This window comes from Xyrauchen texanus, chromosome 9 (genome assembly GCF_025860055.1).
Source record: "Xyrauchen texanus isolate HMW12.3.18 chromosome 9, RBS_HiC_50CHRs, whole genome shotgun sequence".
Taxonomy (NCBI): Eukaryota; Metazoa; Chordata; class Actinopteri; order Cypriniformes; family Catostomidae; genus Xyrauchen; species Xyrauchen texanus.
In genome coordinates this window covers 4,447,144-4,473,612 of record NC_068284.1, presented here as the reverse complement: position 1 = coordinate 4,473,612, position 26,469 = coordinate 4,447,144, and the positions used below count along the sequence as shown (strand labels likewise).

General features: G+C 38.7%; 1 protein-coding gene across 1 annotated transcript; it reads left to right on the top strand.

Moving 5' to 3' along the window:
* The first annotated feature begins 6,725 nt into the window (after positions 1 to 6,725).
* Positions 6,726 to 26,073, top strand: tada1 (transcriptional adaptor 1). The gene is made up of 8 exons (XM_052134232.1): positions 6,726 to 6,804; positions 7,867 to 7,958; positions 8,066 to 8,131; positions 9,907 to 10,007; positions 16,342 to 16,551; positions 17,266 to 17,417; positions 19,529 to 19,685; positions 25,568 to 26,073. The coding sequence occupies exons 1-8, from the start codon at positions 6,731 to 6,733 to the stop codon at positions 25,718 to 25,720; spliced, it is 1,005 nt and encodes a 334-aa protein (XP_051990192.1). The 5' UTR covers positions 6,726 to 6,730; the 3' UTR covers positions 25,721 to 26,073.
* Positions 26,074 to 26,469: the final 396 nt, after the last annotated feature.

Below are 26,469 nucleotides of genomic sequence, written 5' to 3'. Positions count from 1 at the left end.
TGTGTGTGAGTGAGTGCGTGCGTGCGTGTGTGTGTGAAAATTATACAGAAAACATTACAGGAGAATCAGTAAGTGTAGCACAGTGTACAGTCAGTAAATGCACAGTTAAACAGAAGTGTTTTTAGTCTGGAATTTAATGTGGCTACTGTTGGAGCACATCTATCCCTTTCTGGAAGCTGGTTTCATTTGTGGGTGGCATAACGGCTAAATGCAGTTTCATCTTGTTTTGGGTGAACCCTTTGTTATTTCTAACTGACTTGAAGCCCATGCATTAATGCAGCCGTGCACAGTTCTTAACAATATGACATAATAAATGTATTTGAGCTTATTTCATTATTTTAGGATATTTTACATATTCTATTTGTCGCAATAAAGTTTTTGAGCTTTGTTAATGATTTTTGTTAGGAAATTTCATGGTTTTAGCAGCTTTGCAGGGCAACATTGCAGACCCCAAAAACAATAGTCTGTGCTTCCCAACTTTTGAAAAGCACCAGCCTCCACTGACCTCCATTGACATGTACTGTATGTTACTTGTGTTGTCATAATCGTGGCAAAAATAGTCCTGTCCCTGTAGTTTATTGATTGGTTTCAGCGCATAGACTTAATATATGGCTTATAATAAAGAACACTTGTCCACAGCATGGCTCCCTCATCCATAATTTGTAAACGCAAAGTACTCTGTGCTCACTTTATTTATCACTTTAATCCATGTATTTCTTTATTTCCACAGACCCTGGACACAGGTTAGATACGGTTGTTTTAATAGTCCTGCACAAAACTCTTAATGAATGGGTATATGCTGCATGTGTTTTCAAATGAGTAATATGATTATCAGATAGAGTCTTCAGTTAGATGTGTAAATTCATGATTCTACTCCTCTTCGAGTGCAGGCTTCAGAAGAAGAATTACATTTTCATAATTTTCCAGAAAGTGAAAGAACTGGGCTGTTTACAGCACATTGGCACAGAACTATTTCATGACTGAAGACACCAGCCAATCCTGGCACCATGCCCAAAATCACCATATTGCACTATTCAACGCCTGTAAAATAAACAGGCCTCTGCAAGAAGTCACTTGTGAATAGGTTTGTGTGTTTAGCATCATTCCTCTTGAGACTGTAAGAAAATGTTGGTGTCATAACAAATGAATTACAGAAATCCGGTCATAGAAGTTTCTCTTATGCAGAATTCACCAGAGGGAAAAATCATAAAGATTTTTCCCTCTAGTCGGTTGGTATATGTCATAAAGTTTTTTTCCATTAAGCCCACCTTAAGCAGCTCAGCTCATTCCATCTAGAAGCAGAATTATGCTTTAATATGTCTTAGCTCCCCATGATTTATCTTCCACCTTTTCCTCAAGTGGTCTTCTGTTTTTTGTTATTCTTGACTGCATTTAAACACACTAATCTTAAATGTGCCGTATGTACCAATTTTCATGTAATATTCAACTTTATTTTTCCAAAGTGTGAACGGCATGTAATGCAACTAAAAATATGATTTCCTAGGTTGCCTATTAAAGCCTGTAGACTGATTTTCATGCAAAGGGAGCGGCTCGGTTTTGCCAGAAAAATCCAAAGAATGTGACGTTTATGCACGCTCCCAAGAGCCTTTCCACGGTGCTTCCGCTATTCAACAGTGACAACAAACTGCAACACTTGGTAACGTTATCTTTTAGATGGAATCCAGCAAACGGCTGTCTCCCAGCACAACACCGACTCCTACACAAACTCAGAGTAAGCCAAAAAAAAACTACTTTTATCTACCGAATCCCATCTGGCTAAGCGAGAACATGATCATGGTTGAGCGAAAACTAGAGTGAACATCGGCAGGGCATTTGATTCCTGGTGGGACCTTCATTCGGTTTACGGGATCAAATCCGACCCTGAATTGGCGTCCTTCTTATTGGACAGGTAAGCATATATAACTGCAAAGCATGTGAAATATAGTTCCATAAGGACTGATCTGTGTAATTTTAGCTAACTTGATCTTGCCTGCTAACGATTACACATTGCAAGCTACATTGCTTCGTAACTTTCAAATAATTTCAACAATCTTCTCTTTATAATAAAAGTCAGGTATACAGGATAAATTTAAGCAAATACACTGGTTTCTTATTCGTAGTACAACATATGGCATACAAAACATACAATAGTGCAACATAACTGCAGTGCAACAGTAAACTGTCTGGTATAGTTCTGTAGTATATGTAGCTCTATGTGTGTATCAGTATGCTATGTTAGCTGACAAGTAGTTTTAGTTTAGTATCAAAGTTTTTTAGCTAAACAATCATGACTGTTATTTTAATTATGCTACCTCATCTTTCAATCTGTCATTGTTTTGGTCGATGCTCGCTCGTGTCCTTATGGAGTGTGTTTATACCAGCAACAGATAGCTGGCTGCAGATCACTTAACAGCCACAGGTGTCATTAAAAACAAGGATTTCTGAATCTTACATACTGCACTTTTAAACATAAATGTATCCATTTAGTAACTCTAGCCTGTACAGTGACTGTCCACTCCCACTATCAAGCATGTACCCACTGCTGGTGTAGGACTGTATATATTCAAACTCTAAAATAATCTTTACGCTTCAATGAAAGTTTCAATCAGCGCTTTAACCAAGGTTTGCTAATACATATAAACAGCAGATATACAACTTAGCTACTGCCATGCACTGAATAACTTAGTAAGGTTGGTAACGTCACTACTTTTTGTTTTCTCCCCAACACTAGATCTTTGACATAAGCTTGGTTTCCATCCAACTATTCAGAAAACCTGAATGGAAAAAGCTTTATATGCAAACAGACTCTCAAACTTAAAAGTTTATGCAATATGATGAGGTGGATTTGAGTTGAAGATTCAGCATAATTTAAAATGTGCATTAAGGTGATGAAAACAGTTAATTTGCATTACAGATGACATGTTATGACTATTTGTAAACCGCGAAGGAACTGCGGAAGGCTTTTTTTTTTTAAAAGACACTGTGCATATATGTTTTATATGTTAGAACAATAAAACATATATTTTTAAGTTTTAGTTGAACACAAAATCCATGCCTCTCTCCTTGCGAATGAACATCTCCGTCACTTTGTTGTAAAAGTCGTCCGCTTGTTGAAGTTTTGATAGCCTCTCTTTCTCAGTTCCATTGAAATCAATTTGGCCAAATATGTATAGGTCGTTGATGCTTTCACTGCAGATATCGCTTAATAACGCATTAGTTGCACAAAACTGAAATCTAGCCTATCATATAGCGTGACTGGAGGAAGGAGCTTCTGATTGGCTTACTCGTTTTGGTAAGCATGCTTCCCTTGGCCATTTGAAGTAGGCGGCGTGATTCAATTTGAATGAAAGGGCGGTAAACACTGGAATCAGAGAAATCATAACATAAAATGCTTATACCTGAGGGTGGTGCCAAAGTGAATAAATTAATTACTGTCTGTGCATCTCAAGTGAGAGGAATGATGACGAATTTGAACGAAAACAGTAGTTTATATTAACAATTATATTTAAATATTTCATATTGTCATTTTTCTTTTCAACCTTCTGTTAGGTATGCACTGCTTACTTTGCTTATATGGTCAGCACATCCCTGGTATAGGTGTGCGATTGCTTGATGTGACTAGACTGACCATGGCACACAATTCTTCAAACTTAGTGTTTGTTGGATGGAAGTGCTTAACACACACTCGTCATAGAATTGAGTCCTTACAACCGCCTGAACTGTATTGAGTGCGGGCGTTTCCAGGTATATGAAAGCTGGTGGCATATGGGAATAGCCATTTGAGCCCTTATTATGTGAATTATTGCACATATTCTGCAACGTCTCATTTCTGCAATGTACAATTGCTCTATTACAGCTAATACAATTCTCCCCACTGCAAGAGGTCATTCAGCTGTTCCATGACAAAAGGCAGGCTTCCTCAAATTAATGTGCATATCACAATTGATAAAAGCATGCAATATTGCATATTTTCTTTTGCCAAATTTTCAGATGTGAGCATAAATAAATATGAAACAATTGGATGGAAACCCAGCTATGGAAGTGGTGGTCTGACCCTTTTCGGAAGGCAGCGATATGAACTCCTGAATGTTGCTGAAAATACATATGACCTGGTCTGTATGTGATACATGATTTAATGTATGCTATACAAGAGATACATGTAGATTGTTTGATGATGCTTCTAACTTGCATGTTATTGGCTTGAAACATGTGCAGGCTTTCATAGAAAACTCTGGCTGACTATGGCTCTACACTCTCACAGTTCATAGGAAGACAAATCTTTGACACCAACAGAGAGAGGCCCAACCAAAGCAACCTTCTTTGGCTGAGGAGGATATGTAGGTCACAGATTGGGTTCATAGCTATTTACAATGGTATCTTCGACAACCATGTTAGCCCTTGTACACCACTGTACTGGAGATGCCATCTTCAGAAACAATGGTCAGCAGAATAAACATTTTTTTTATACTATTTTCAAATTTGCTTTAAATCGTATTAGAGCTTTCGGAATTAACACATTGAAGCATGCAATTAATAAAAAAAAAAAAATTACATAAATTTTTTTAAACGGAATTAACGCATTTGTCAATTTGACATTAGATTCTGACATTTTGTTCAGTTCAGTGTGAGTTCTAAGAACCTTGGTGATGTTTCCTGGATATTACACTGATGTACACACCACAAACATACACAACAGCGATTCTGCGTGTGTTTTTCAAAAAATGATCAAGTGAAGGAGAAAGGAACTCTTACAAATCAAACTCAGATGGGACTTGTGACACTGCAGTTTTTGTAAGGCGGAATTGAATTACCATAGAAGGGTGTAAAGTTTTAACTATCACCTAAAAGCCAAACACAGGGTCGTGTGTTTGGCTTTTAGGTGATAGTTAAAACTTTACACGGCACTGAAGAGGGACTGCTACGGCCAGCTAGTTTGTTGAAGTGCTGCCGTGGAAAATCTGTCAACACTCTGGTCAACACAAATTCAAACTATTTCACAAAGTTCCTTTTGATCTTTCAAAGCGCCAGCTACTAGACAATTCAGATGAAGCACTGTTACATAGGCAGTGCCGACGCTAAAATTAGAACAAGACCGGGACTGTGCACTGACTTTTTAAGGGCAGTGGCTCAAACTGAGAACACCATGGTCCAAATAATGTGCAAAACACAGTCTTTGAATTAAGAGTTTGAAATTATCTTTTTGGCTCACCGGCCTCTGTGGCTAGTAGTTTTCCAATGTCGCTAGACCCTCAGCATTTTCACTAGCCTCCCAAAAACTGAAAAAGGTAACTGGAGACTGTAACTGTATGCATTTATTTGGACATTTTATTTGAAAGAATTACATCAGTTAAGTAGTACACAAGCCTAAAAATCTAAAGTCATCTTTAAACTATCTGAAGGCAAACATGGCCAGTTCAGGAGGACAATTTGTCAATAATTTATCCATTATTCTTGGAAGTTTTAACCCCCTCATTCCAAATTGTACTTGCCTACTGTATGTAAAGTTTACCATTGTTCAATTATTCTTTAATAGTGTCATTTGCAATGATAAGGCCAGTACCACTGGTAAGACCATGGAAAGCTCCACATTACTGTGGTTGTTAATGTTGATAATCTTTTCTGAATGTATTTTTTTTATAAACTATAGTATTTGTTTTATATATATATATATATACTATCCAGTGTAAAAATGTCTTCAATAAGATATACTGTAAAATGTTCTGAAATTTGCACTCTTCATTTTTTTATGTTGAAGTGGTTACACTGGCTCACACTGACACCTAGTGGCCTAGATGCTGCATCATTCACACACAATAATGTTCAGTTACATTATGCCATTGTAGAAATTCACAATGCACAGTAAACCATGATTAATGTAATCCATGAATGAATGTGTCCAATAACAGGCCGCTTACTGGGATTAAGCGAGTAGTATTCAACTGGTCATGTGATGCTAACATGGCTGTTGCCATGAGGCGCCCATGTCCCATGTAGAATAAAAGAGCTTTATATGGTTAGTGATATGATTGAACTTTTCATCTCACATGAGTGGTCATTATTTTATACACTGCTTCAAAATTACTATTAATTTCTTTAAAAGTAAAACTTTTTAAATAAGGAAAAAAATATATAATAAATACTGAGCACGCCATTAAATACGGATGCATGTAGGATTCGGTTTTCAGAGCGTCAAGCGCCCCCTGCAGGAATAACAAGACAGCCAGTGCAATTTCGGTCTGTAGGTCTGTTACCCATGCTGTTACCCACACAAAACTTTCTTGTGAATTTAGAAAACGTGAAATATACTGTGTGATTCATATATGGAGTCAGAGAATATGTAAGTTGTCCATAGAAATGATCAGTTGCTTTTTTCAGGGTGAAGAAATCTTTTTAAGAATTGTACTTTTCTTTGTAATTGTATGTTTTTCTGAAATGTTTGATAAGATACATATTATATAAATATGTAAGTGTATGCAATTAATATAAGTTTCTTTTTATCTGTGCATTAATTTGAATTGTTACTATGCACTGAAACAACATTACACCTACACAAAAATCCAACCTAAATTTACGTGTATTTCTATATCACTGTATTACTGTAAAAGAGTGACATTTTCGTGCGTCGCTGTGATCAGTACCACTCTAATCCAGCAGGCGGCAGTAATGACATCTGTGAACAACAGACATGTGAGGAACGGAACAGATCGACACTGCAACTTCCGGCGTCAATATGGCGGCTCATGCTAGTGAATTGGAGATTGCTAAGAAGAATTTAACTGATGCTATAGGAGATAATGTTAAACAGTGAGTATCTATCATCGTTAAATCATACAGTACAACATTATCCCATTCTCTAGCGACCTTACAATCCAAGATAGATGCGTTTCAACTCAAGTGAGAGATTTGTAGCTTTCAGCACAAGCTGCTGAAAGCTACAAATCACCATTGTTAGTTTTATGTGAATGTTTTAGCGACTAGGATCAATTTTTGTCAGAAATCTGCCAATAACTTGCTAGTTGCACTGTTAGATGTTTAATGCTTTCTTTTACACGATAATTCACGTAGTAAATGTAAGAAGAAGAAAAAAACGGTTGCAGGAACAAGTAACTATAAACTCATCATCTAAAACCTTTTTAAAATATCTTTTTGAATCTTCTTATTAAAAGCTGTAAAGAATAAATACAATGAATAAATGTACTTGACACCACGTGAAACCTTCCTGTCACTTAATGTCTTAATAATGTTTTTTTTTTTTTTTTCTGAAGATATATAACATGACTGACAGATTTGTCTTCGGAAACTATAGTTAGGCCAATTATTTTTTTAATCAAATATACTCAGACCCTCCTGGTTGTCATCTTTTATGTTTGCATTAATGAATGTATTGGTTCTTTTTTGCTATTTTTAATGGACTGGTAGTGTAGCTTTTTTCTCTCTCTTGATCCTCATCAGTTGTCAACATTGCTCTCTAGAATACTTGATTATGATTGCTCTATCGTGACATTCTGGTGTTAAATAGTTTTGTTTAACTGAATATTGTCCCTGACAACCAATTTCCCAACATGGCTGTGCAAGTTTCTTGTATCACTCCATGCTCTTTCTTATCACTCCTTGCTCTTTATTCTCACATCATGAAGTAATTTACACTCAAACCAATAAGTAATTTCCAATAACTAATTTGGCACGTAGCCATGTAATTATTGGGAGAACATACAGCTAGCTGGGCGTATTTGTAATAAGACCTCTCCGATTCACATTATTTTGTGATAATTACCTGACTGTGCACAATTCCTTGCATATTTAATGAGACTCTCAATTCACTGACATCTCTCTGTGTGTTTATAATATGTTCTCTCTCTTTTACAGTTACTGGGCCAATTTAAAACTGTGGTTTAAACAGAAAATAAGCAAGGAAGAATTTGATATTGAGGCACGGCGTCTCTTGGCTCAGGATAATGGTAAAAACCTTAATATGCCTCATGTTGTCATGACCCTTAATGTAGTGCATTCAAGTCAGTTAAGATAGTAACAAAGTGATTGATTATTCATATGTTGTTCTCTGCAGTTCATGTCCACAATGATTTCCTGCTGGCCATTCTCACACGCTGCCAGATTATTGTATCCACATCAGGTATTTCACACAAGTTTCAACACAGTTTGTAATGTTGTGATTCCCCTTGGAGCTGGTTAGTTTGGTTCATGGTTTAGAACTCTTTTTTTTTTTTTATGAAGGAGATTTTGAAAGTCAGTAGGAAAAATGAATGGGAAAAAATATTTTCATGATCGAATGAGTCCACCCTTGAAATGGAGTCCCCAGGGGAAAACCGTTGTAATGCCTGAACAAAAATATGTTATCGCAACGGCTTTAAAAAAAAAAAGATGTGTACTGTGAAAAGAACTAAATATATGAATATAACTTGACTGGCTTCACATAAATAATGAGCATGTTTATTAAAAAAAGAAGAAGAAAAAAAAATCCTTAAAGATATGTTTTAGGAAAGAGTTAATAACCATTATTTTTCCATCATAACTGCTGGTGTCCGTATAGGATTTTATGGTGTGTAAATATGTAAACTATTTTGTAATATTGTGGTTCAGTAATTCTGTGGCACATAGCTTGCCAAATGTAAGCTAAATTAAAAAAAACAAGACAAGAAATGTTTAATTTCACAATCTATAGTTGTGGTAATATACTATTAAGTGTAACATATTATTTAAAAGTCATTAAAGGAATGGTTCACCCAAAAATGAAAATTCTCTCATTATTCACCCTGATGCCATCCCAGATGTGTATGACAGTCTTTCTTCAACAGAACACAAATTAAGATTTTTAGAAGGAGATAGAGCTCTGTCAGGTCCTTATAATGGATGTACATGGGTGCCAGCACTTCCAAATGTCACATTTAGGCAGCATTAAAGTAATCCACAGGATTCCAGTCGATCAGTGAATGTCTTGCATTTGTCGATACGTTTGTGTAAAAAATAAATTGGTAATTAAAACTTTATACGGTTTTAAAAAGTGCTTCCTGCCAGCAGCTGATGCAAAAATTCGGAAGCGGCGCTTTTTTACAAAAAACGAACGAACGTCACATGAGAGTTCAGCCATTTCAAACAGCATCAGAAACCTGAATGGAAGCACCTATTTAAAGTTAAAAACATTTTAATAATCAACTTGTTTCTTACCAAAACCTACCGATTTGCTTCAGAAGACATTCAATGATCAACTGGAGTTGCATGGATTACTTTTATACTCCCTAAATGTGACTTTTGTAACTTCAAATTACTGGCACCCGTGTACTTCCATTATAAGGACCTCACAGAGCTCTATCTTCTAAACATCTTCATTTGTGTTCTGTTGAAGAAAGACTGTCATACACATCTGAGATGGCAACAGGGTAAGTGAATAAGGAGAGAATTTTAATTTTTTGGGTGAACTATTCCTTTAAATATCATAATTACAAAGTTATACTGACATACATCATAAAAGGATTTTGTAGGATTTCTGCTCAGGCAGTGAACATAGTACTCATTAAATGTTCCAATGGAATCGCTATGACGTCAGATGCTGACACATTTTCACGGGTGGACTCATTTGATTACGACACCAGAACTGACACGGCTGAAAAAGTGGGTGGGTGCTATTCTGGCTGGGAGTCTGTGGCAGCCCTATGAACCGTACATTGGAAAAATAATGAAATTTGGCCCCATATCAAATTTGGGGTCTCTTGGACATAGAACCACCATCAGCTAAAAAATTCACTTCTTTTTTTGTGTATCTTTTGAACCGTTTGTCCTAAAAACTATTTTTTTTGTTGCACATAATTACTATCCTCCTAATGTACAATATTATTTGTTTGAGAAAAAATTTCTAATACTTCTTTCTATCATGATTGTGTGTGTGTGTAGAGGGGACAGGCTCATTGCAGTGGACTGGTGGATCTACATCCAAACCAGGCAAACCCAACAGAGGAAAAAAGAAGTTTCCCTCAGTTCGTCAAAAGTTTGATGTTAGTTTGTCTGCTCTCTTTATGTTTCCTGGTGCTTTACAAATATTCACACTCACATGTTTGGGCTGTAACAGAATACATGTAACGGTGTTCTGTATTAAGAGTACCAAAATAAAGTAACTTTATTCAGCCCCTGTTACGTTTTCTAGCACCTGTATTCAGAAAACAGCTACTTTATAACATTTTATTAAACATTTGTATGCTTAATACATTGTTTTCCACAATTGTTACTGTGTAAATACATTCATGCTGATGCAGATGCTGCCTCTGTGTAAAGTGGAGACGGACGGCTCTCCATTAGCATTTGGTGAGTCACATCTACATCAAAAACTTGGAGAAAGGAGGACTATTGAAAAATGTCAGTTATTAAAAACAATCAAATTAATATGTAAAATGAAAGTACGGCAAAGAGTGAAAAGGATGAAGTAGATCAGAGTCCAAACAACAACAGAAAAACTTGGAAATAGCTACTATAAACTTTGTGGGGTATATGGATGGCTAATTCAGTGTGACATGTATAGTAACATACAGTCATTTTACTCAGGGATGTCCCGATACTGGTAGTAACGCCACTCCCTATAAGCAGACTACGCAGTCTGCGTAGGGCACCAACATCCCTAGGAGGGCACCAGAAAGTCCACCGGCTGCCCTTACTCGCACGTTATTCAAGGACCCGAAAGCAGTTGCAGAACACAGATGATCGCTTCATGCTCATATCACACGATACCGTACTCGTACGCATACTAATAATAATGATCAGAAACAACAAATGAATGTCATTACGTAAACAATCAGTGCACAAATTCTAATCACGTTATGTCCTAGTGAGATTTTTTAACCGCAAAGACTGCAATTTAATGAGATAAATAAAAATATAGTTTATTTTGTATGTGCAGCGCACTTCAAATGTGAGCAACGTGTTAGTGAATGTGTGAAGACATTGTTGTGCCGATGCCGGTTGCACCTCACGTACTTTTAAAGCTTCTCTTTGGCTCATACAGGAAAAACACCGTCATGAGCATTGGGTGCTCTGTTTGTTGCAGATGACAGAAAACACTTTGTAGCGTGAGGCACATAAAAAAGTACATATTTAATTAAATAGCTGGCTTTTGCGGTTTAATAATCACTTTGAGTCATGTAGCTTCTGGCTTTTTGAGACTGAAAAGTAACCATCATCACACAGAAACACTTCAAAATAAAAGCTCAGTCAAAATAAAAGCTACATTTAAATGAAAAAAAGTATGACAGAAATATATCACTATTGTAAAGTTATGTAATATTTACTGTATTACTACTATTATTACTACTACTAATAATAATAATAAATGAATGGTAATTGTATTATATTTAAGCAAAATCTCAAATCAGTGATGCTCTGTTTTATAGCACTTTATTTGACATAATACAACTCCAATGCTGTATTTTGGATTGTGCTGTGAGGTTATATATGTAAGCACATAATTTGATAAATAATACAACATTGTTGAAAATAAATTTCATTTTATTAAAGTTTTAAATAATACATTTTATTTAAACACCATTTTGATGATAAAATTGAAATAATCTGTTGACATGGAGAATAAAAAACAAAAAAAAAACAGGTATCGAACCCTGTATCAGCAAGTATAAGAAAGTAAATGGTATCGGGACATCCCTAATGTTAATATCTATATCTCACTTCTTCTTTTTTTTAATCGCATACGAAGTGATTCACAAAAAACAAAATCAAAGAATGAGTAAAACAATCCAAAACACCCCAAAATAAAAGTGTGTTATAAAAGAGATAGAAAATAAATAGGCGTATGTGGTGGGGGGTATGGCCGAGCATCGTCTGTGGAGATCGAGGCCGGGAGAGGAAGAGCGGTAAGGATTGACACCTGTCGGAGGGGGGGAGAGAGAGAGAGAGAGACATGCAGCAGAGTTGTCCTTCACTGATCTGATCGAGACTCACCAGCATCCACCAAACCCAACATCAGGCTCTGCTTCAGCTGCACCTGGAACAGGAGCAGCGATTCCAGGTCATCCTTCAAGCTCAAGCAGAGGACAGGCAGGTGCTATGGAACTTGATACCCCAGGGGGATTCCACCATCGCAACCTCGGCCGCCGCCCCACCATGACCAACTTCACGCTCGGCAAGTTGGGACTAGAGGATGACCCGGAGGCATTCGTGGAGCTGTTTGAGCATGCGGCGGAAGCAGTGGGATTGCCAGTGTCCCAGTGGTCGGTCTGCCTGCTACTGCTGTTAGGATAAGTGCAACTGGCAGCCCAACAACTTCCAGTCGCCAGCCTCATGGGGTATCGGCACTTAGTGAGCAACTTGCAACTGGTACAGAGCAGCACCGCCTGTTCTTCCGCTCGCTGACTCTTGGCGAGCTCGGCCACCCGTTTTCCTTTGGCCAACAACTCTGTGACTCCTGCCGATGGTATCTGCTTGCATCAAACGTGAGTAGCCGGCCTGGTGGTACTGGAGCAGTTTACCAACCGACGAATGAAAGGGTTGTTGGAATGGGTCCAGTGCCACTGCCCGGCATTGCTGGATGAGGTGGTTCAGCTGGCTGAGGACCATATGGCATGGTATCCGAGGGCCAGCAATCCCTCTTCATTTTCTCCCCCTCCCTCTCTCTCTCTCCCCCCTCTCCCTTCGATTCCCTGGAAAAGGGAATTCTTACCCCAAAACCAGTTCCCTGGTCCCATGGGCCATTCAACTAGCCAATTGTTCCTAACCCTCTCCGCTCTCTCACACTGGAAGGTGTATGCATATGGATATTCAAAGTTACCCTGTAGTGATCTCATTATTCAATTTCGGGGACAAAAGCAAAGTGTCAAGGCTGCGGTTAGTCCCCGCATCTCCAATCCACTAATCTTGAATATGAATTGGCCGGCATTTACTACTTTATTATCGGTGTGTGGTGTGTGATTTGCTGGCTGAGGAGGTGGTGCCAGGGCCGTCTACGTCAGCTTAACTTCTCTTATGGCAGGAAAAGACACTGAACCATCAAATGGCCTGTTTCTATCGGCCGAGCATTTGCGGGGATGTTCGCAGGTGGTGTGCAGCATGCCAAAAATGTCAGTTGGTGAATCCGCCGGCCACCCCAAGAGCGCCATTGTGCCCCCTTCGGTTGACTGAGATCTTTAAAAGAATTGGTATGAACCTCGTCGGGCCATTAGAGTTTACGGCACGCAGACTTCACTTTGTGTTGGTTCTGGTGGACTTCGCAACACGATATCAGGTAGCTGTGCCTCTGCACAACATTTCAGCGTGAAATGTTGCGGAGGCAATAATCTCCCGAAAAAAATCCTCACTGATCAGGGCTCTATGTTTATGTCACCTACACTACGTGAACTGTGTGAATTATTGGAGATTAAATAGATTCGGACCAGCGTTTACCACTCCCAAATGGATGGCTTGGTCCAACAATTTCATCAGACCCTAAATAATATGATTAGTTAGTTTGTGCACGAAGACACCCCAAAGTGGCTCAAGCCCCTGTTATTTGAAGTATGAGAGGTCCCGCAAGCCTTCACGGGGTTCTCCCCTTTTGAATTATTATAGGGGCATTGTGGCAAATCCAAAGAAGTGTGCAATTGGGTAGATGGAATTACGGTATCTGGGCTTCCAATTGGGTCATGGGCAGGTGTGGCCCCAAATTGATAAGACTGCAGCGATTGCAGCCTGCCCGAGACCTAAGACCAAAAAGGAGGTGAGACAGTTCCTGGAGCTGGCTGGCTATTATCGTAGGTTTGTGCCTAACTATTCGACCGTCACAAGCCTGCTGACTGCTCTGACTAACAAGGAGGCACCTGATTTGGTCCAGTGGACGGAGCGTTCATGCGGGCTTCACTCTGCGGTGGGCCGTTATTGCACTCTCCTGACTTCACTCTCCCTTTTATCTTGCAGACGGAGGCATCGGACAGAGGGGTGGGAGTGGTACTGTCCCATATGGTGGAGGGGGAGGAGTGCCCCATTCCGTACATTAGTCAGGCCATCAAGTGGGCGATCCTAACCCTCCGGTACTCTCTGTTGGGGCATGCTTTCACCCTCTTTTAGGACCATGCCCTGCTCCAGTGGTTCCATCGCAAGAAGGATACCAATGCACGGATCAGCCGTTGGGATCTAGCTTCCAGCCTTTCAAGTTTGAGGCGGTCCACAGTATGGGGCGCTGATGGCTGTTACGGTTTTCCTCTCCAGAAATGGGGGGTAAGTAACAGGCCGGATGACTACCCAGATTGAATTGGGTGATGGGGGGGGCGTGGCCAAGCGATGTCTGTGAAGAGCGTGGCCGGGAGAGGAAGTGTGATAAGGATTGCCACCTGTTGGAAATGAACTCTAACAGCTGTTTTGTGTTGCAGTGAGAGCTGGAGTGGGATAAAAGGGCAATCCAAACTGCTGTAGCAGAGAGAGAGAGAGAGAGAGAGACACACACACACACACACAGCAGAGTTGTTCTGTGTGCTCGTGTGTTGTACTGTAAACAAGCCTTGTGTTGTTAGACTGAAAAGTGTATAAAATAAAAGGCTTGCGTTGAACTTTTACCAGGCCCTTCCTTCCTTCCTAGAGAAAAGAACTTGAGAACTGTTACAGCCTAAATATGGAAATATGCAAGCGAGCCTAGTTACCGTAATTTCCGGACTATTGCGCGCACCTGAATATAAGCCGCACCCACTGATTTTTAAATAAAATATTATTTTAAACATAAATAAGCCGCACCTGTCTATAAGCCGCAGGTGCCTACCGGTACATTGAAACAAATTAACTTTACTCAGGCTTTAATGAAACACGGCTTGTAACAAAAATATATAGGCTTTAACGAAACACGATGTGGCAGCGGGGGCGTGGTCAAGCGCCCGTCCGGGAGAGAAAAGCGGTAAGGGCGCTTACACCTTAGCTAAATTATGTCTAAAACCGGTGTCTAATTTCAGTAAGCATGGGGAGAGCGGCATAAAAAGGCAGCAGCCACAGAGCTGAGAGAGTGACACACGTCAGTCTAGTGTTGGCGCATAGAAGAATTGAGAAACTTTATAAAATTGATTGTAAACATTGCTGTGGCCATTAAAAGCCTTACCTGGAACGTCAAGTGCCCTGCTGAAAACTGTCACACTGGTGCCCGTGTGACAGTTTTCCCAAGAAGGACACGTGAAGCAGGGCACTTGAAATTAGATACCGGTGTTAGACATAATTTAGCGCAGGTGTAAGCGCCCTTACAGCTTTTCTCTCCCGGACGGGCGCTTGACCACGCCCCCGCTGCCACACACGGCTTGTAATAAAACATTTGCAGTAAATAGTAGCCTACCAAGAAAGTAATTGGTCACTATCTTCCTCGTCCTGTGCACTGAAACCACTGAAGTCATCTCCTTCGGTGTCGGAGTTGAATAACCTCAGATTTTGTCTTTTTGCACTGAGTCAATTCCTCAAGCTGCTGTTTCCAAAGTCTTATCATCGACTCATTAAGACCAAGCTCACGTGCAGCAGCTCTATTTCATTTTCCAACAGCCAGATCAATCGCCTTCAACTTGAAAGCAGCATCATATGCGTTTCTCCATGTCTTTGCCATGGTGAGGGTGACAAAATTACTACCGTAATCAGAATGATGGGAAGTTTGAAGGCGCTCGATTTAATCTAAACAGTAAACAAAAAAAGTTGTTTTGACCTTAACCCGTTCGGCAATTTCATTGGTCTAATGAAAGCTTCACGCTGCCGAAAAACTGAGCACGTCACAGAATATATTTTTTTTATTATTTTTTTTTTATAAAATTTGAAAGCGGGAAAAATCCATATATTAGCCGCGTCACTGTATAAGCCGCGAGGTTCAAAGCGTGGGAAAAAAGTTGCGGCTTATAGTCCGGAAATTACGGTAAAATCATGAATATGCTTTATTGTGGTCACATGACCTCACTGTTTTGTTTTATTTCTGTAAATGTTAGTAATGGAGATGTTGCGGTTCAGATAAGATAATAATGACATATCATATGTAATTATTCCAATTGTACCTTCTGCCTTGCCTTTAAAATATGCATTCTAAAAGTATTCTGAATACTTGACTTATGTGATGCATTCTGAATACATTAGTGAGAGAGTATTTTGGATTCTTCCCAGAATACTTGGGAGTGCTTAATTGTCATAAAAATAATGCAAAATAATATTTTCTTATTGATGCTAGTGCTCCTTAAAATAGGCTTTATTTTCTGTTTGCAAAATAGGATTTTGTATTTCTTTTTGATTTTGAAATAAGAAGCAGACATGCTTTTGACCGGTTTCATGAGATTTCCCCAAGAGGGCCCATTAAAGTTGACATGCAGTGGTTTTATTTCATGGTGTAAATGTATTTGTTTTCAGCACCGGTTTCAGCCGCAGAATCCTCTGACTGCAGCACAACCATTCAGTCCCCGTGAAGCTGCCTCGGAGGAGGAGATGAGACTGAGCGCACAGACACTGCTGCTGCCCACTAAAGGACAGATGGAGGCACGAATGATGGTGGCCGCCTTTGAGATGGGCCTGGACAATGTGACTGAAGACGCTGTCAGCACCATGCTCTTTGCTCTAGAGGTGTGTTTGTATGTGAATCTGTGTAACGTTTAACTTCTTTTAAATGCATTACTTTGTGAAAGGTTTTGATTCACTGAACACTTTATTAGGTACACCTACATATTCATGTGATTATCTACTTTTTATCTACCAATTGTTTGGTAGCAGTGCTATGCATAAATTAATTTAGATACAGGTCAGAAGCTTCAGTTAATGTTCACATCAACGATCAGAATGGGGAACACCATTTGTGTACCTCAGCAGAAATCTAGATTTGTCAGACCAGGCAATGTTTTTCCAGTCTTTAACTGTCCAGTTTTCGGTGCCCACTGCAGCTTTCTGTTTTTAGCTGACAGAAGTGGAACCCAACATGATCGTCTGCTGTTGTTGCCCATTTGCCTCAAGTTTCGATGTGTTGTGCATTCTGAAGTGCTATTCTGCACACTACAATTGTTCAGAGTGATAACCAAGATATCGTAGCCTTTCTGTCAGCTCGAACCAGTCTGCCATTCTTGAACCACTAGGTTCAAATCTAAGATTTTGTGCATTGCAATATCACTACAGCAAGTTTTCTTTTCACTGAATATCAACTTAGGGTTGTATGGCGTTTTAATTTTTAGTATTTACCTTTTGCTGAAAGCATGATTTGTGACATTATGTAGTTGAGCCAGCTTTTAAACTTTTTTTTTAGTTTTGAACAACTAAATTTTCAGTAGATTCTTTCATCTTTTATAGGTCCATTTAAAAGATATCATCGCCGCTTTGGTTTCACGAAGGAAAGCATACCGTTTGCGTGATGGACACTTCCAGTATGCCTTCGGCAGTGACGTCACACCCCGACCTTACCTAAAAAATAGCTTGACAGCTTACCACACTGTCACAGAATGGTATGTTTTGTGATTTATGGTAGGATATTCTGTTTCTTAAGTATTCTATTCCATATGTTTGTTTTATATGGCACAACATTGCTAAACATAATGTATTCAAAGGGCTACAAGAAAGAATACAAATTTGGGGCCCTATTTTAGAACTGCAATATCCTAAGTGCAGCGCATTGCTATAAAAGATGTGTAAAAGTTGGCATGTTCAAGTTTTGGTATTTTCATGGAAGTATGTACTAATTCTAGGTGTACCTGGAGTAAGGCTGGGTATCGAGTTCGATACATTTTAGGCACCGACCGAATTACCTCTAAACAATCGAGTATCGGAAAATGTCTTGTCATTCGGTACCAAATTTCAATACCTAAGGGGTTAATCTTGTCAACGTCAGTGATATGCATGTAGCATGCTAGATGTGCCCAAATCTAAAAGTGCTGGTGATTGGCTGTATTTAGGCATCAAGGAAAAACACTAGTATCAGAAAATGGTTTGAGTTCCAGGGCTGAGAAAGAATGTTATCAGTAATATTGCTAACACTGTTCTACATTACAGAGAAATATTAAACCGAAATAATGAGCCTTTAAAATATAAGTTTAAATATAAATATAAGCCACAGAGACACCGGCAAAAGCGGTAATGATTCTGAATGTGTTGGAAAAACCAGCAAGAGACTGTCTGAACATTTTGTTAATTTATAGAGAGATATGCACATTCTGGTTGAGCAAACAGACGATGATCACCAATAGCTGATTCTCGTTTTCCCATTAATCTAGAAAATTATTATCAAATTAATATTACAAATACTTTGCCCATAGACACAAAGACACGTGTTTGAAGAAACACTCTTTATTATATTATTAAGTACAGGTGACAGAAAAGCCGCATATGCGCATATATGACGCGCTGATACAGAGGCGTGCAGTCTCGTAAAACACGCGCATCTAAAGATCTCACACTTTGTTTCTGCCTTCTGATTTTTATTTTTTATGAGTACTGCAAATGACCTCAGACATCTCAGCTCAGGAGGTGCTTTGAGTTCAGTTCACTTTATTTCCACAGAGTAATTCATTGTGAACACAACTCTGCAGTCTGTAAAATAATACAGAATATATCAAATAATACAAAAACACAAATTATCGTCATTATAATTTTTACATTTATGTTCATTTGTGTAATTAATTTTCCACCTGCATGTTTTGACGGATTCTTGCCTGACGGTAAATGAAATGGTGGTTACGTATATATATTATATTATCACTTTATTATTTATTTATTTTCTTTTTGGTTTAGTTTGGAGTGCAATTTTTTTTTTTTTTTTAAATAAATTATTTAATTTTCAATGTAAAATCACTAAAGCAAGAATATTCACTGATCCCTCAGCCCCGAGGTTTCCGATGTAATTGGATATATATATTGTGAAGGCGGGAACTAAACGAATTTATTCACACATGATATATTTTCCTGGATAAGGAAATACCCAATGGGTAGAGAATGCACGGATGAAGCTTCTTTGCCAGAGAGATGTTCAAACCATAAACCATTGTAAAGCCATCTTTCAAAAAGTTGAACAACACATTTTAATTGCACTTATTTTTTTCCAGTTTCATTTGAACTTTTAGTTAAAATAAATAAAAAATAAAGTTCAAAGTTTGAAATCAAGGTGTCTTGCTTTATTGTGTATGCTTAACCCTAACCCTGCTTAACAAGAATTACCCCACAGTACCACCTAGTCTCCAACCAGCACTAATAAGTTTGTCGTTTTCGAGTTTTTTTTTTTTTTTTTGACCAAAGTATCGAAAAAAGTATAGTTTAGGAACAGGTATCGAACAAATTGTAACGATACCCAGCCCTAACCTGGAGGTGGGTTGGTGAAATTGAGCGCAAAGCACATACGATGTACTTGAAGACAGCCCATTCAGAAGATGTTGGTAGCTAGTGAACAATAGAAATCTAGACCATCTGTGTCTTTTTTTTTTCTTTTCTTTTTTCAGTACTCATTAGGTTAGCAAGTGGATATTTGGAAATGCTTAATCAATTATGCTGATTGTGTAATTATGACATTGTTTTCACATCTATAAAGTGTTTTGAGTAAACAGATTGTAAATCATCTCTGTTGCAGCCCCCCACCAAGTGCCTCACTTCCTGTTGGCCCCCCTCCTCAGGTGTTACCAGACGATGCAGAGCAACAGGCCGCTCTTCTGCTGGCATGTTCTGGTGACAGTATTCCTCCTCCTCTGTCGCCCATCAGTGTGTACGATTTATTGGAGGCACTTCAGGTGTGTGTTGTCTCTCAGGCATAAAATCACTTTAATCAGGGATAACAAAGTAAATTGGCTTTGCCATAAGAAATGTTTAGCCTTTAATTGTTTGGGTATTTTGTCAATTATTATTAATATATACCTCTGGTCTTTAGTGACCCAACACGTATATCTATCACAAATTGCTCTACAAAATGCCCAGATAGTGTAACATTTAAAAAATATTTCCAAGTCAATTGGTTTTTATTGTCGTTTCAACCATATACAGTTAGTACAGTACACAGCGAAACGAGGACCATGGTGCTACATAAAAACAACATAGGACAAACACAGGACCACATGAGACTACACAACTAAATAAAATACCTATATATATATATATATATATATATATATATATATATATATATATATATATATATATATATATATATATATATATACCTATATAAAGTGCACGTGCAAAAAGTATGGGACAGTACAAGACATTTCTGACAATGAACAGGACAATAGGCACAGTGGGAGACAGTGCAGTGCCGACCAGTACACAGTAGTGCAAAAAGATGATAGTTTCTAAAAACGTAAACATAACATACTATGAGATAGTGTTCTATGCACATAGCAGTTATTGAGGTAGCAGACAGTTATAAAGTGACCGTAATTAAAGTGCAACTCAGGACACGTGTGTGTGTGTGTGTGTGTGTGTGTGTGTGTGTGTGTGTGTGTGTGTGTGTGTGTGTGTGTGTGTGTGTGTGTGTGTGTGTGTGTGTGTGTGTGTGTGTGTGTGTGTGTGTGTGTGTGTGTCAAACCAGTCTCTGAGTATTGAGGAGTCTGATGGCTTGGGGGAAGAAGCTGTTACACAGTCTGGCTGTGAGGGCCCGAATGCTTAAAGACGGCAGGAGCTTATAGAGTTTGTGTGAGGGGTGTGTGGGGTCATCCACAATGCTTGTTGCTTTGCGGAAGCAGTGTTTTTTGTAAATGTCTTTGATGGAGGGAAGAGAGACCCCGATGATCTTCTCAGCTGTCCGCACTATCCTCTGCAGGGCTTTGCGGTCCGAAACGGTGCAAGTCCCAAACCAGGCAGTGATGCAGCTGCTCAGGATGCTCTCAATAGTCCCTCTATAGAATGTAGTGAGGATGGGGGGTGGGAGATGTGCTTTCTTCAGCCTTCGAAGAAAGTAGAGAAAATAATAAAATAGAATATATATCTGTAATATTTTGATATTTAATGTTCTTATCAAGGAGATTTAATTTTATGAGACAACTGTATTTCAAACACATATTGAACTACACATGTATTTGCTCAGGCACATGTGCAGTCTAAATAGATGTACAACTGAATTTGGGTGTACAACTGAATTTCAGTTGTACACCCAAATGGTAATGACCATATTATACCATACCACATTGCTTCTTCAAATGTAAATTAAGTCAATCTCTGAAACAACAGTGCCACCTTGAGTAAGAAATTGCGTGTATAATATGTATGTGCACACGCATGTGAGATACTGATAATTCACCACTGTTGCGCTGAAAATCAACATGACATTTTTGTTTTGTAATAAACAAAGAAACTGATATCCTCTGATACCAAACTTGTATAGATATGTGCAAAAATACATTGATGAGCCAAAACATCATTACTACTCAGATGTAAAGCGAATAACGTTGATCATCTCCTAACAAGGCCACATGACAAGGTCTGGGTAGATTACATTGTAAGCGAACAATCAGTTCTCGTAGTCAACATGTTGAAAGCAGGAGTAAAGACCTGAGCAACTTTGACAAGATGTCAGAGCATTTCTAAAACAGTAAGGCTTGTGGGGTGCTCCCAGTCAGCAGTGGTGAGAACCTACCGACAGTGGTCCAAGGCAGGACAAACTAAAAGCTGGTGACTGGGTGTTGGGAGCCCAAGGCTCATTGATGCGTGAGATATTTTGAATGATAGTTATGCTAGGAATGTGTCACAACACACAGTGCATTGCACCCTGCTGCGTAGCCGTAGACCATTCAGAGTGCCCATGATGACCCCTGTCCATGATCGAAAGCGCCTACAATGGGCACATGAGCACTGGAACCTTGGAGCAGTAGAAGAAGGTTGCCTTGTCCGATGAGTCTCGTTTTTTTTACATCATGTGGACGGCCATGTCCGTTTACCTGGCGAAGTGATGGCACCAGGATGCACTGTGGAAAGACAACAAGCCAGTGGAGGGAGTGTAATGCTCTAGGCGATCTCCTAATGAGAATTCCTGGCTCGGGCCATTCATGTGGATGGCAATTTGACACGAGCCACCTACCTAAACATTGTTACAGACCAGGTACACCCCTTCATGGCAATGGTATTCCCTGATGGCCATGCCCTATTTCAGCAGGATAATGCACCCTGCCACACTGCACACATTGTTTGAGAATGATTTGAGGAACATGAAGAAGAGTTCAAGGTGTTGCCCTGGCCTCCAAATTCCCCAGATCTTTGTTCAGTTGTTCATCTAATTGTCTTACAACACAGTAACTCAACAATTCCAACCAGCACTAATACCGGTGTTCGTCGTTTTCAACTCAACAATTACTTGAGTTTGTATATGTCATGGAGTCAGTTTCTTAACTTGCAAAGAAATAAATGACATATTTGGTTGCTTTCACACTAGCACTTTTGTGTGCACCCAGGTTGAGTGACATCAAAGTTCAGTTTGTTTGGATGATGTAAACGCTGTTTTCGGCTTGAAAAGTTGGTCTGGGGAATGGTTCAACTGTTGATATGAACGCAATCGTACCAAATCACCGAAGTGAACCTATTTTGATGTATAATTTGCGTCTCAATGGCTCCCAATCACAATTATTATGGAATAATGTATTTCTCATATCTGCTTGTGTACAAATAAATCGCCTTCAAATAGCAGCTCACCTTCACATCTCTTGCAACACGTGTGTGCTCGTGGCAGACAAATGCTAACATTCATCACATCATTGCACATTTAATACATTCTCAGCAGCAAGTGCATGTGTCGTTCTGTGCATGTAAAGTTGTGCTGGTACTTTTAGTACTTTAATGACACAGTGAAGCTGATGTCTTGAGTTTTTATCTAGTTAAAGTGTTAAACAGCTTCTGCTTGTACTCATGATGACTTAATTGGACCAAGGTTCATACCCATATAATATGGTGTGAACATAAACCAGGGGAAGGTGGGAGGATAAAACTCTGTTTCGGTCCAAGCAATTGAACCAAGTGTGAAAGCACTCTTAAGCCCTATTCTGGCAGTTATTTTACATGGGGACGTGAGGTTATTCCAGCATTTACAGGAGGTAGTTAGTGATTTTATTGCAATCCGAAATGTTGGTGTTTTTCTCCCACCTCCCGTGAGAAAATTCATGGCCAATTACAAATTTCAAGTTTTTGTGGTAATTAATTACCGTTTATAATCCAAAATCCATTTTGGAAATCCTTTTTGACCAATGCTAAGTGCTGTACGTTTGCGCTGCATGTGGAAACTGCTCTGGCGGTAATGGACTGTTGTAAAAGTTGGAGGATTGGGTGACAGAATTTTTTTAAATAGTTCACAATAATAAAATTAAGCTGCCACTTCACCACAGTGAGTGGGAACTCTTAAGTAGAAGGGAAAGAAAAACGAGAGCCAGATCACGTAAACTTTTGAATCGTTCCATTATTATGGCAACAGTGTAATAACATTTTAATATATCACATTTTAATGTAGAAATGTTTACTAAATACATTTATACATCGGGCTTGCATGACAAGTCGTTTAGTCCCAGAAAAGTTGCCGGATAATGTCTCATCTTATTTCAATTTTTTTTTTCCACCTCCACTTTTTAAACACTGACAGATAATTCCAAATGATGTCTGTCATTCTGATAGATAAAACATAAGAAAACCATTTTAACCATAGCTCCTCAAATTTAATTTGAACTGTCCTTTCTGCCTTTGGTATGTGTGGCTTCTATATCTCCTTGTGTGCGCTTAGGAGAGAGTGCGCAAGAGGCACAACTGAGGTGATGTGGGTGACGAAACCTGCATACCCCCATTGACTGCGTTGATAAACAGTCTTGTCCCTACAGTTTCTTGATTCGTTTAATTGCTCTTCGCAAGAATTTTGGCTTGCTCCGTATGTGAAAATGTACACTGTAATTGTCCGCAGCGCATTGCAGCACAGTTGCCTCGTGCTTTAAAAATTTTATTTTCACTTTAGCATAATTCCAAACATATTTAAATGCAAATCCAAAGGACACTGTTTGTGGCTTGATTAATTTTCCATATAACATGTGAAATTGCAATCATGTGATCACCAAAAAGTCTTGCTCATCCCCATTGATTTAATTGGCATCCGATATAATGCGTTTTATCACAGGAGCCATGAAGATTTACTTTTACAGACAAACAATTGTTTTACAGAGAAACCGTTGCCGTCTGAATAGGGCTCAATTTATTTGAACAAGTAGACATTTTTGTTGTGCCCTTCTAACTTCTAACTGAGAAAACAATCCAGTTGCCTAAGCAAATCATCATAGTTGGCTAAAGCAGTTTCCCAACATTTTTTCTGCCATGGCACAATTTTTACGACTAAAAAATTCTACGGCACACCACTATCCCACATAGGCAATATTTTTCCTTTTCAAGAACTTGTCCGTCTTAGTAGCGTTTACTTGTAATCTTTGAAATTCAGCTATGCAAATAAAAACACATACAGTGCTTGTGTTGGACTTTCTTATTGTCCATCATTTAGACAGACCGGGTCGTAAAAATTCCATCATAATCTATTATTACCCATCATATTAATTTTCATATTTTAATGACAATAAGACATTTAATAGCTTTTATTTTCGTTCACATTTTCATTTTTAATCATGAACTTACAGGACGAGCATATAGCAGATTATACATTTATTTATATATGAAGAGAACAGATGAACAACAGAGACACTGCACGAAGCAGATTAATGTTTTTTTTGTGTGAACAATGCAATATTACAATGCAATATTAAAATATGAACAAAACATATCCGCTTCCAGTTAAAATGGGTGCTTGCCTGTGCGTAATCAAACGCATCAAGGGAGACTGATGCTGAAGCAATTGTCATTAGATTTTGCATCTTTGCCTCAGACAGACGGCTTCTCATGGCAGTTTTAATTTGGTTCTGGATGCTGAACCCAGCGTCAAGCGGTGCATCGCCCTCCACATGATGAGTTGCAGAAAGCGTCACAGAGGGTCAATTTTACGTGGGAGGTGTGCACCATAAACATTGAAAACATGTATTTGGAAGAGAGAAAAAAGCTTGCAGTTGCTTTGATAGCAGAAAATAATAAAAGGACTAATTTATGTTTAGAAGCGTTTTCTTGGTGAATTTAAATTTGTTCAATAACTGGGGTTTCTGATATTCCTAAACGATAAGGTAATATTTAATTAAAATAAATGATGAAACATTCAATGTCTCCTTCACGAATTTGAACAGTTTAAAAAAATATATATCCTGTTGCTTAGTACTCTCAAAGACATTATTGGTGAAGCAAAAATGTGTGTGTGTGAAAAACTTTGGTGTGACGTCACTTCATAGACTACAATGTATTCTGCAGCGCTGACAGGAGTCATGTGATGACCCTTTACGTGTATAAATATCACTCACATTTACACATTAATCATTGCTCTGACCAATCACAAAAGTGACCAATTATGATTTCAAAACAGAATTTCTCAGAAAGGTGAGGAGTTTGGATCCCTGAAATTATTATATATTTTTGTGGAATTGTTAAATTTTCCATGGCACGCCTGACAATCTTTCATGGTGGCACAGTGGTTGGGAAACACTGGGGTCTAGGGGGGGAGATTAATTTCCCACCTGTCCAGGCCACTTTGTGTTTGTAATGACGTGTTGATGTTTCTCCTCAGGTTCATCGCAGAGTAATGCCTTCTCACACTATGTATGCCCTGAACATGGAGAGGATTCTGTCCAGGCTTTGGCATCCCAGCCACGAGGAGCTGGAGCAGGACCACATCCACCGCCAGCATCTCGCCACCAAAGAAGGCCTGCTAGTTAACTGAGAAAAGGTTTAGGGTGTTGACGGCAGGGCCTCTCATTTCATCATGTACTGCAGTGCTCAAAATGATCAAATCTTATTGTAATATTAAGAATGGGCACCATTGCTCTTTGTATATACTAGTAAATATTATTACTCTGAAAAATTATAAACTTTGTCCACAATGTAGTGTTTTACATTGCAAAGGTGTACTTTGTTGTGCTAACGTAATGCTACCAGCCTCACACTAACATAAGCAAGTTTTCAGTTAGGATTTTATACATTTCTGGACAATATTTTGTGGAAAGGCAGTAAATATGCTTCATATTTTGTAAATATTTGTGTATTGTTTGTTTTTTTGTATGCAGGTAGATTCAACATAAAAATAAATATGATCTTACTTAAGCTTTGTATCTGTGTACATTTCAGAAGAAATAATTTTATATCTCTATATTGAACTTTCTGCTTTCTTAAATTGTTTGTCAATTGATGAAGCACAGTATTGACTTGAGGCAAAATATAAAGAGACTCAATGAATGTGTCTCATTCTGCTTAACAATTACAAATTAAGCTTTTAACAAAGACCGATATGGAACGAGATTAAAAAATTGTTCAAGGATCACTTAATGCAAGATTTTCCAGGCCTCAAGCAAGCATGTGTACCCTTTGCGGACAGTGTTCGCCTTAATGCACAGGAGAAGAACTTACATTTTAGGTTCCTACTTTTCAAAACTTGCACATTTTTGTGTGTATTACAAATGTCCAAGGAGGTTA